Source organism: Oncorhynchus tshawytscha, linkage group LG01, assembly GCF_018296145.1.
Source record: "Oncorhynchus tshawytscha isolate Ot180627B linkage group LG01, Otsh_v2.0, whole genome shotgun sequence".
In the NCBI taxonomy this organism is placed as follows: Eukaryota; Metazoa; Chordata; class Actinopteri; order Salmoniformes; family Salmonidae; genus Oncorhynchus; species Oncorhynchus tshawytscha.
Window position 1 is genome coordinate 52030772 of NC_056429.1, and position 12240 is coordinate 52043011.

The window sequence follows — 12240 nt, forward strand, 5'->3', positions numbered from 1 at the left end:
CCTGACTTATGTCTTGAGATGTTGCTTCAATATATCCACCTAATTTTCCTCCCTCATGATGCTATCTATTTTGTGAAGTGCACCAGTCACTCCTGCACCAAAGTACCCCCACAACATGATGCTGCCACCCCCGTGCTTCATGGTTGGGATGGTGTTTTTCGGCTTGCAAGCCTCCCCCTTTTTCCTCTAAACATAATGATGGTCATTATGGCCAAACAGTTAGATTTTTGTTTCATCAGACCAGAGGACATTTCTCCAAAAAGTACAATCTTTGTCCCCATGTGCAGTAGTCTGGCTTTTTTATGGTGGTTTTGGAGCAGTGGCTTCTTCCTTGCTGAGCAGCCTTTCAGGTTATGTCGATAAAGGACTTGTTTTACTGTGGATATAGATACTTTTGTACCTGTTTCCTCCAGCATCTTCACAAGGTGCTTTGCTGTTGGTTTGGGATTGATTTGCACTTTTCACACCACAGTACGTTCATCTCTAGGATACAGAACATGTCTCCTTCCTGAGCGGTATGACATCTGCGTGGTCCCATGGTGTTTATACTTGCGTACTATTGTTTGTACAGATGAACGTGGTACCTTCAGGAATTTGGAAATTGCTCCCAAGGATGAACCAGACTTGTGAAGGTCTACAATTTTTTTCTGAGGTCTTGGCTGACTTCTTTTGATTTCAAAGAGGCACTGAGTTTGAAGGTAGGCCTTGAAATACATCCACAGGTACACCTCCAATTGACTCAAATGGTGTCAATTAGCCTATCAGAAGCTTCTAAAGCCATGACATTATTTTCTGGAATTTTCCAGGCTGTTTAAAGGCACAGTCAACTTAGTGTATGTAAACGTCTGACCCACTGAAATTGTGATATAAGTGAAATAATATGTTTGTAAACAATTGTTGGAAAAATGACTTGTGTCATGCTCAAAGTAGATGTCCTAACCGACTTGCCAAAACTATAGTTTGTTAATAAGAAATTTGTGGAGTGGTTGAAAAACGAGTTTTAATGACTCCAACCTAAGTGTATGTAAACTTCCGACTTCAACTGTATACAGTGCCTTCAGAAAGTATTCATACCCTTTGACTTATTACGAATTTTGTTGTTACAGCCTGAATTCAAAATATACAGTATAGATTTTTTTCTCAGCCATCTACACACAGTACCCCATAATGACAAAGTGAAAACTTTTTTTTGTATTTTTAAAAAATGTATTTAAAATGATATACAGATATTGATTTACATAAGTATTCACATCCCTGAGTCAATACATGTTATAATCAATTTGGGCAGCGATTACAGCTGTGAGTCTTACTGGGTAAGTGTCTAAGAGCTTTGTGTTACAAATGCAAGGAGGCTTGTTGTGCAATTAAACTGAACATTTTTACTTCAGATGTTGACCACTCGTTCAAAACTCACTCATCCAATCCTTACACCTCTGTTTACGTACAACGTGCATGAAGTTTCCACCCCCATGCTTCACAGTAGGTATGGTGTTCTTTGGATGCAACTCAGCATTCTTTGTCCTCCAAACACGACGAGTTTAGCTTTTACCGAAAAATTCTATTTTGGTTTCATCTGACCATATGACATTCTCCCAGTCTTCTTCTGGATCATCCAAATGCTCTCTAGCAAACTTCAGACGGGCCTGGACATGTACTGGCTTAAGCAGGGGGAGATATCTGGCACTGCGGGATTTGAGTCCCTGGCAGCGTAGTGTGTTACTGATGGTAGGCTTTGTTACTTTGGTCCCAGCTCTCTGCAGGTCATTCACTAGGTCCCCCCGTGTGGTTCTGGGATTTTTGCTCACCATTACTTGTGATCATTTTGACCCCACGGGGTGAGATCTTGCGTGGAGCCCCAGATCGAGGGAGATTATCAGTGGTCTTGTATGTCTTCCATTTCCTAATAATTGCTCCCACAGTTGATTTCTTCAAACCAAGCTGCTTACCTATTGCAGATTCAGTCTTCCCAGCCTGGTGCAGATCTACAATTTTGTTTCTGGTGTCCTTTGACAGCTCTTTGGTCTTGGCCATAGTGGAGTTTGGAGTGTGACTGTTTGAGGTTGTGGACAGGTGACTTTTATACTGATAACAAGTTCAAACAGGTGCCATTAATACAGGTAACGAGTGGAGGACAGAGGAGCCTAAAAGAAGAAGTTACAGGTCTGTGAGAGCCAGAAATCTTGCTTGTTTGTAGGTGACCAAATACTTATTTTCCACCATAATTTGCAAATAAATTCATTAAAAATCCTACAGTGTGATTTTCTGGATTTCTTTCTTCTAATTTTCTGTCATAGTTGAAGTGTACCTATGATGGAAATTACAGGCCTCTCTCATCTTTTTAAGTGGGGGAACTTGCACAATTGGTGGCTGACTAAATACTTTTTTGCTCCACTGTAGGTATTCCTCTTGTGCAGATTGGTTAGGGCAGTGTGCAGTGTGATTGTGATTGCGTCGTCTATGGACCTATTGGGGCAGTAAGAAAATTGGAGTGGGTCTAGGGTGTCAGGTATGGTGGAGGTGATATGATCCTTGACTAGTCTCTCAAAGCACTTCATGATGACGGAAGTGTGTGCTACGGGGGGGGCGATAGTCATTTAGCTCAGTTACCTTAGCTTTCTTGGTAACAGGAACAATGGTGGCCCTCTTGAAGCATGTGGGAACAGTAGACTGTGATAAGGATTGATTGAATATGTCCGTAAACACACCAGCCAGCTGGACTGCGCATGCTCTGAGGACTTGGCTGGGGATCCCGTCTGGGCTGGCAGCCTTGCGACGGTTAACACGTTTAAATGTTTTACTCACGTTGGCTGCAGTGAAGGAGCGCCCGCAGGTTTTGGTTGCGGGCTGTGTCAATGGCACTGTATTGTCCTCAAAGCGAGCAAAGAAGTTGTTTAGTTTGTCTGGGAGCAAGACATCGTGGTCCGCGACGGAGCTGGTTTTTCTTTTGTAGTCCGTGATTGACTGTAGACCCTGCCACATACCTCTTGTGTCTGAGCCGTTGAAGTGCGACTCTACTTTGTCTCTGTATTGATGCTTAGCTTGTTTGATTGCCTTGCGGAGGGAATAGCTACACTGTTTGTATTCGGTCATGTTTCCGGTCACCTTTCCATGATTAAATGCAGTGGTTTGCGCTTTCAGTTTTGGGGGAATGCTGCCATCAATCCACGGTTTCTGGTTGGGGTATGTTTTAATAGACGCTGTGGATACAACATCACCGATGCACTTGCTAATAAACTCGCTCACCGAATCAGCGTATTCATCAATGTTATTGTCCGACGCAATGAAGAACATATCCCAGTCCACGTGATTGAAGCAATTTGAAGCGTGGAATCCAATTGGTCAGACCAGCGTTGAACAAACCTGAGCACGGGTGCTTCCTGTTTTAGTTTCTGTCTGTAGGCTGGGAGCAACAAAATGGAGTCGTGGTCAGATTTTCCAAATTGGGGGCGGGGGAGGGCTTTATATGCTTCGCGGAAGTTAGAATAACAATGATCCTGGGTTTTGCCAGCCCGGGTCGTGCAGTCGATATGCTGACAACATTTAGGGAGCCTCAAAAGAAAGTGCATGGTTATTGATTGCCTTGGTTTCCAAATATTCACATCTGGACTAGAGATTGAGTGGGTCAAAAGGGAATTAGAGGAATTGTTTTAAACTTCTCTACTTTGCTAAGTAAAGTTTTATGGTTAAAATGTTTATTGGGATGTATAGGCTGTGTTTGTTCTGACAATTAGGTTACCTATTTGAAAACAATGGCAGCCTACCTGTGTTGATTTCGATCATAGGCTGGAAATAGGCTGGAAAACTCGAGGAATGAGGTAACTCCGATTTCAAGAGAGAATGCAACTGTTTACAATGGCTTTTCATTACAATTATGCTGGCGAACACTACACTGTCTTTGTGAATTAACGGTCGCTACTCTCGCGTACCCAAAATTCACATAGTTGACGGATGTCCCTCTGTGTGATTTGGGCTTATGTTAGCTGTGTGACAGTGATGTGTCATGTAGGCCTTATGAATGATTGAAGGAACGTGTCAGAGGAGATAAATAAAGAATTCTGCTTCATAGACAATGAGATATAGTGAGGTCATATTACACCGGCGTAATGACTTTGTCTTCCTTTGCTTGTTACATTCGGACACTCTAATCAACAATTATGTATTTTTTACTCATGTTTATGTGGCAAAACCCTGGCGGCCAAATAAACTCATTTTCTGTGTATGATTAAATGGTTGATTATCTGGCACTGTTTCCCCTTACTGCCCAGTTTATTTGGCTGATTAGCAGGCTGAGAGAGTTAGGCAATGTAAACCACATTCAGCTCAATAGCCTTTTTATGGTTCAGAGGGGTTCATGATGCTAACACTAATTGCTGGGTTGATTAGTGAGGTGTCCGAATCACCTCCTTTCTCTCCCAGGTTCTATTCTGCTGCCCCAGTGTGCCTGGAGAAGGCTAGGCGTGTGCGCGTGTGAGCATGTGCGTGCGTGCTGATCGTGGGTGGATCGTTTCAGTAGGACAGCAGAGGCACTAATCGACTCCCACTTTTCCACCACTGTCAGCCCTTTCCCGTGAGCTGCAATAAAGATAGATTAACTTAGAGACACTCAAAACATTTTTCGATTCACCACCCTCTTGGCAATAACATGTTTCCAGGTGGTGACAGTAAGAAGAAAACTATCTAAACAAAGAGAGGGAGGAAGGCTGTGGCCCACGCTGGTATGCCTTATGTAATAGTCCTGATGTGATATCTATGGATTTCTAATGGAGAGACCCACGGGAGTAGTACGCTATGGATACGGAGAAATATGATACGGTAGACTATAGGTGGATGTATATGTTCCTCTCTTACAGAAACAATGTGTTCTTTAGTCCTGGGGGATCTTTCAGTGTCAACGAGTTGGACACAAATGTAAATGGGTGATTTTCAAAGGTGACTATGTCAAAATACTGATTTTCCTTTGAATAATTTAAATCCATTGCTTGCTGTCCAACAGAGGAAAACAAATGCAACAGTCCCGAATTGCCATGTCCTTCAGACATACTACCGGTGTATTATAGATTAGGAATATCAACACTGAATACAATCACAAGAAAGTACTCTCTGACAGGCCACCTGTTGTGTGTGTTTGTGTAACATCTGTATTTACATGTTCCTATGAGTTGTTCATTTAGTGTGGATTTGCATATTATTCAACTGTGTTTGCATATCACTGTGTCTGAGGATCCACAAGCCAGCAAGTCTGTTCCAGTGTGTGGTGTGTGTGTGTGTGTTTTTGGTTTTACTATCCTTGTGGTGACTCACAAACATAGTAAAACATGGAAAATTCGGACATTTCCCCACACGGAAAAATACAAGTTTAGGTTTAGGGATTAGGGTTAGGAGTTAGGTCAAACATGTTTTTGAATGGGAATCAATTGTTTGCTCCACACAAATATAGTAAAACAAATGTTTGAATTTGTGGGTGTGCATTCATTTGTGTGTTTGTGTGTGGATGTGCATGGCTCTTCGAGTGGCAGCCAATCATTTCCATCAGACCCTTCCATCAGCCTGTGTGTCACGGCACGGAGGCAATGACAGAAGGCAGATGTTCACAGATGTTCACATCCATGAGAGCTGTAAATATGCAGCGGGATGAGGAAATACACAGCTGGTTAGCCGGTCACTAAGTGTCAAGGACATTGACATGCAGTAACTCACACTCCAGCTCCTCCTCTGTCAGAAATGCTTACCGTAGTTCTGTCTGAATAAAGTAGTACTTATTGTAGTACATGGTAAGTAGGCTTATATTTGGATGGCATATGCTCCTTATGGAGTAAAAGGGTTTAAGTCAAGTAAGGCCAGGCTCAGAAGACCAACAACATGTTCTTGGTCAAAGCTTTCAGAGAGTTTGCTCTGGTCAAATCAAATCAATTCAAATTGTATTTGTCACACACACACACATATATATATATATATATATATATGAGGAATAAGAAATAAAAGTAACAAATAATTAAAGAGCAGCAGTAAAACAATAATAGCGAGGCTATATACAGGGGGTACCACTTAGTCGAGGAAATCTAACCAGTGCCCCCGCTATTGGGGCACATATAACTGACAAGTTAATATAGACATAACTTGTCAGTATGTAATGAAAAAATTTCCCCCATGGGGATTGGAAGGATTGGACAGAGTTCACATTTCCTTTGTTAGTTGGATGTTAGAGCTTACCATAGCTTTCCGTTGAGCCTTCTGAACAGTAAGCATGCATCTTGTTAGGGATGCCTGAACATGATGCTCTACGAGCTATATCACCTTCAGATCTGACTGTCCAAAGATCTTATATGTGACTACTTCACCAGTTCCCCAATCACTGTGTGGATGTTGTCTTATTTACTTCCTAAGAGGAAAAAAGTCTCTGGTGGTCTGCTCTGGTACAAGGGAGTTGTTGGGAAGAATATAGCAAATTGCACCTCTGTGGAAAGATTTTCATCTGCTGTAACCATGGGGGTGTTTTCTCTAGAGTTTAATGTATGTGAGAGTTAGTGACCTGTTAGTGACCTGCAGAGAACCAATCATCCACTTAGCTGGTGGAGAGACTTAAAGTGTGTGTGTGTGTGCCCCTGTCAGACATGCGGGCATGACTGCGTTTAATGTGTGTCAGGTCATAATCAAATTTAGATGATCAAGATTTAAGCCTGGACTGTTTGTGAAATTGATTTTATCAACAGAGACAGAAGTCAAATGAAGACAGAGGGAGTGATATTTACACAGATTGGACCTGGGCTGGACTGACTTATTTTACCCAGCATGCACTCAGGGCCTGTAATGTCCCCCTTGTTATTTGCATTGTAAATAACGGGCTAGAATGGCAGAATACATGCCTAGAAGTACTTTTCCCTCTCTCCTACCAGTTATGATTATTTATCATCTGCCTTTAGCTGTCAGAGGGGCCCAACACATACAGTGGGGAGAGCAATACCCTGCCGATTTTGCCGGTATTCCCACTTACAAAGCATGTAGAGGTCTGTAATTTTTTATCATAGCTACACTTCAACTGTGAGAGACAGAATCTAAAACAAAAACTCCAGAAAATCACATTGTATGATTTTTAAGTAATTCATTTGCATTTTATTGCGTGACATTAGTATTTGATACATCAGAAAAGCAGAACTTAATATTTGGTACAGAAACCTTTGTTTGTAATTACAGAGAGCATACGTTTCCTGTAGTTCTTGACCAGGTTTGCTATGCTATGTCTGGTGCAAACACAACACCTCTCATCACCCTGAGAACATCATCCCGACAGCATGATGCTGCCACCACCATGCTTCACTGTGGGGATGTTTTTCATCGGCAGGGACTGGGAAACTGGTCAGAATTAAAGGAATGATCGATGGTGCTAAATACAGGGAAATTCTTGAGGGAAACTTGTTTCAGTCTTCCAGAGATTTGAGACTGGGATGGAGGTTCACCTTCCGGCAGGACAATGACCATATGCATACTGCTAAAGCAACACTCATATAGTTAAAAGGGAGACATTTAAATATCTTGGAATGGCCTAGTCAAAGCCCAGACCTCAATACAATTGAGAATCTGTGGTATGACTTAAAGATTGCTGTACACCAGCAGAACACATCCAAATTGAAGGAGCTGGAGCAGTTTTGCCTTGAAGAATGCGTAAAAATCCAAGTGGCTAGATGTGCCAAGCTTATAGAGACATACCCCAGGAGACTTGCAGCTGTAATTGCTGCAAAAGGTGGCTCTACAAAGTATTGACTTTGGGGGGGGTGAATAGTTAAGCACGCTCGTTTTCAGTTTTTTTGTCTTATTTCTTGTTTGTTTCACAATAAAAACTTTTTTGCATCTTTAAAGTGGTAGGCATGTTGTGTAAATCAAATGACACAAACTCCCCCAAAAATCTATTTTAATTCCAGGTTGTAAGGCAACAAAATAGGAAAAATGCCAAGGGAGGTGAATACTTTCACAAGCCACTGTATAGCGATGTTATCTTTGTGTTCATCTGAGACTAACATGAGTGACCTCCGATTTTCTCATACTTGGGCTTGTTTGGTTTGCAACTTGAGATGTTTCAGTGCGTGCGTGGCATCTTGCTGTCAAGCCATGTCAACTCTCACAGTCTCTCACATATCTCTTATGTCTATTATATTTCTGAATCCAACCATCAATTTTGTCTTTGTTCTTTCTCCAGAAACTATGCCTACTGGCGACTACTGAGGAGGACATCTTTGCCCATCTGGGTTTGGAGTATGTGGAGCCTTGGCAGAGAAATGCATAAGCATCATCCTCTCACAGACACCCATACAATACCACCTTTATACATACAGTACATTAGGGGTTCCCAACTTTTTAATTCTCAGCCCACCTTCCAACATTGGGAAACACATTTTGTCATGGGGTGGAGAAATAGTTTGCTGTTTTAAAGCTAATTTCCTGCAGTTCTACAGATTTTGGCATGTCTTATGTGTGTTTATGTAATATCTGAGTGAGTTAAACATTACAACAAAATTAATGGGCTAAAAACCTAGCTACAAAACATTAGCTGACATGGGCTAGTTGATCTGGACATTTCTGACAAGTTATAAATCGCTATCTAATAACTGACATGACAAAAGGAAAAACTGCTGATGCACTACCCAATTTAGAAATGTCAACGTTCAAGAGTAAGTTCCTTAAAAAATATGCTTTGGGGAACTCCGCGCCACCCCTGCCATCCCCTTGTGCCCCCTGCAGTTTGGGCACCACTGCAGTACATAATTCCCATCTGTCTCCCCCCTCGGCTGCACACTACTGCAATCTCATTTCAAAGAGCCTAATCTGGGTTGATTTTTATACTTGTGTTCTGTTGTCAGACTACATACTGATTATATTCTTTTCATCATGCCTGGCTTTTTTCTCTTAGCCTCTTAGTAAATAAAAATTCTGTTCTGTCATTCAAAACCTGTTTTTCTCTGAGTATTCTTATGTGATTGATACATAACTACATAAATCAAATGGCTACGAGGTAAAAAGGGAAGAGGAGAGGGGCATAAGCGCAGGCAAGAGAGAGAAAGTCCCTTGTTGAGTAAAATGGTTGTAATCACCCTCCTCCTGGCAGGACAGCGCTGGAAGTGAACCGGAGCCAAGCCTCCTGGGAATGGAGAGGAGGGTAATGAGCTGCAGATAGAGGTGCATTCAGCATCCCCGTTTAGCCTCCGTTAGTGCCTCCATATCCACTGGAGGGCATTTACAGTAGCAACCGCTCACTACTGCTACAGCCTCCTCCCCTCAGTCTGCTGTGTCGCAATGAATCCCTTCCCTAGGTGCAGGAATTAATTGTGCTGATTAAGGCCAATCAACCGTACTGGAGATACTGCAATCACCAGGGTTCATATGACAGGTCAGTTTACATTGTAAATACAGTCATTTACAGATGTAGAATTTTAATTTGAGACAGTTTGCTACAGCAGGAAAATAATCTTGCAGCAACAGGAAATGGGCATTATTATGTGGATTATAATTAATGAACATTTTTGTAGGGGTTGAGAATTTTTTTCTCAAATCAAGTCAGAAATTCAAAGTCAGAAATTTCAAAGTGGAATCAAGTCAGAAATTTTGACAAACTTTCGAAGCCAATTTGGCATTTCCTGCTGTGCAGAACAATTCTCGGCAACAAAGGAGTGATCAAATTAACATCCTACATCGGTAGTAAGTGTTGCTGTTTTAAGGGCCTCTTATTAGGAAGCATGCTATTACTCTTCTTATGGTAGCTGTGCTGGGTCATACAGATTCATCTGCTGAAGATATAAAGAGCACAGTCCTCCAGCCGCACAGTAGCATGGCCTGCTGTCCTGTCCACAACCTAGCCCAGTTTCCCATGATGCTCAGATCAAGCACATCCCATGATACCGCTGAAAGATCACTGGGGCTATCACATCCTAGTGAATCACCCTATTTAAAGATCTTTAAGTAGAGCATAACAGGCACTTTGAGGACTCGACCCCAGGGCCTAGCTCTCCCTCTCACCCCCCTCTCTCCCCTATCCTGGCTGGCCGGTCAAACAGAGAGTCACACTAACTGCATTCTGAGACAGGCCTACACAGTGGTGTTGAAACTGGAGCTCTATCTTACTTTCTCTGGAGGCCTGGGTCATTGGGTTGTATAATAATAAAACGATGGCAATGAACGTTTCACTGTCCAGCTGAGGGAGCTTATCTAATACTGCATGGGCAAATACTTTTTTAGCTGTGATGTCTTCAGTAACTATGGGAGGAATTCAGACCCGAGTTACCAGTGCGTAAATTTAACTTAATTCAATTTTTATGCACTTTTCTCTCTACCCGTATTCTGACCTTGAACTTACGCATGGGAAAAGCCAGTGCCAGCAAGGTACACATTTGAATAAGGATACAATGAATAAGGTTGCGCAACCTGTTGGTTCCAAGTGGAAAAACATCAAATACATTTTTTCCTGACATAAATAACACCGTTCTCTATGCACTGTCATTTACTAATTGGTAAGAGCTATTGATTGGGAATTTAGGCTTGGTTTCTGCTGATGTAAAAAGACATTCATAGATACATTTGTTTTCTGATGAGAGCTAGCTAAATGAGTCATCCTTTTGGATAAGGGGATTGTAAATATAAATTAAAATGGTTTTAAATCTATTTTACCTAATGATTGTTGGATACAAATGTGAAACCAGTCATATGGCATCAAACAGAAGCATATCAACGTGACAGGTAGGCTATGTGTGCCCCTTTCCCACAGAGAAGTATATGAAATGCTGTGCCATTATGCAGAAATTAAATTGTATGTCCTTGCAGGGATGAATCTTGGAGACGCAAGCCAAAAATGAGATGACAAGCCAAATGAGATGACAAGCCAAATGAGATGACAGTCGGGTCAAATGTAATCTTTGTGCGCTCCAGAATGTTTTAATCTCAGTCCGGACTGTTCTCAGGTTTTTTTTAAAAACAATTTGTATCATGTTTAAATATTAGCCACTATCAGTAGTCACCGTCAGTAATACCCACACACATGTATAATTATCACTTTAGTGTTAGTTCCCTTCAATTTGTAGCCTGCATTTGGCATCATTACATTACATTGTTAATAATTTCCCTTTCTTTCCTCTGTCATGTCCGTGTGGTTGATGCCGAGGGTCGCTAGTAATGATAGTGGAAAATATTTAACGTTTTACAAGTTGTTCAATCATTTGGGACATGCAGCCCACTTTATGGAATCATCATGGAATGCAGACCAAGCCTGGCAATTTAAACCTGGAGCCTGGCGCATGGTTTACAATGACTGGATCGTTGTCATATCAGTACCATGATCAGTGAAGATTAGGGTAGATTTACAGGACTATTGATCAACCCTTACTGTCACAGTTTTCTCCCCTTCCTATATTTAATGGATCAAACAACTGAATGGCAACATTCAGAATGAATCAAGCCACTGTATTTTTGACTCACCAATATATTTTGTGCGTAAAGGCTCTCCAGACCTGTTTTTTAGGATGTAGGTAGATTCCTAACCCTAAATAATCTACAAGATCCAATATTTTCCAATATCTACCAATCGGTGCTGAAACTGAGATGTTCATAGGCCTATATTTTGATGGATTTCTTTAATTGATCCCTAATATTCTGAACCTATTCTGAAGCCATTCTCTGTCGAGAAAATTCAAATTAAGGGTAAACCGTATTTAAAGTGATGGCTTTAGATAAATGTACTGCAACCCCCATTTACTGAAAACTCCATAAGGAAATCTGTTTGTCAGCCACTGGGAGGGTTTGCAGTGGTTAAATAAAATGTATTCAAATCAAATCTAATTTATTTGTCACATACAGGTGTTGAGCATATTTTATTGTGGGTGTAGCTAAATGCTTGTGTTTCTAGCTCCAACAGTGCAGTAATATCTAACAAGTAATATCTAACAATTTCACAACAATACACACATCGAAAGTAAAGGAATGAAATTAAGAATATATAAATATTTGGGCTTTGATGCACCCGTACTGACCTCACATTCTGGATGATAGCGGGGTGAACAGGAAGTGGCTAGGGTGGTTGATGTCCTTCATGATCTTTTTGGCATTCCTGAGACATCGGATGCCCTGGAGGGCAGGTAGTTTGCCCCCGGTGATGAGTTGGGCAGACCGCACCACCCTCTGGAGAGCCCTGCGGTTGCGGATGGTGTAGTTGCCGTACCAGGCGATGACACAGCCCAACAGGATGCTCTTAATTGTGCATCT

General features: G+C 41.6%; 1 protein-coding gene across 1 annotated transcript in view; it reads left to right on the forward strand.

The window, feature by feature from the left end:
- Window positions 1-8915, forward strand: part of LOC112252990 (DNA nucleotidylexotransferase) — a 128676-nt gene extending 119761 nt beyond the window's left edge. Inside the window, exon 11 of the mRNA XM_042323032.1 lies at window positions 8192-8915. Coding sequence (XP_042178966.1) covers window positions 8192-8278 — 87 coding nt within the window. The 3' untranslated portion in view covers window positions 8279-8915. The remainder of the gene's footprint in view (window positions 1-8191) is intronic.
- The last annotated feature ends 3325 nt before the right edge of the window (window positions 8916-12240 follow it).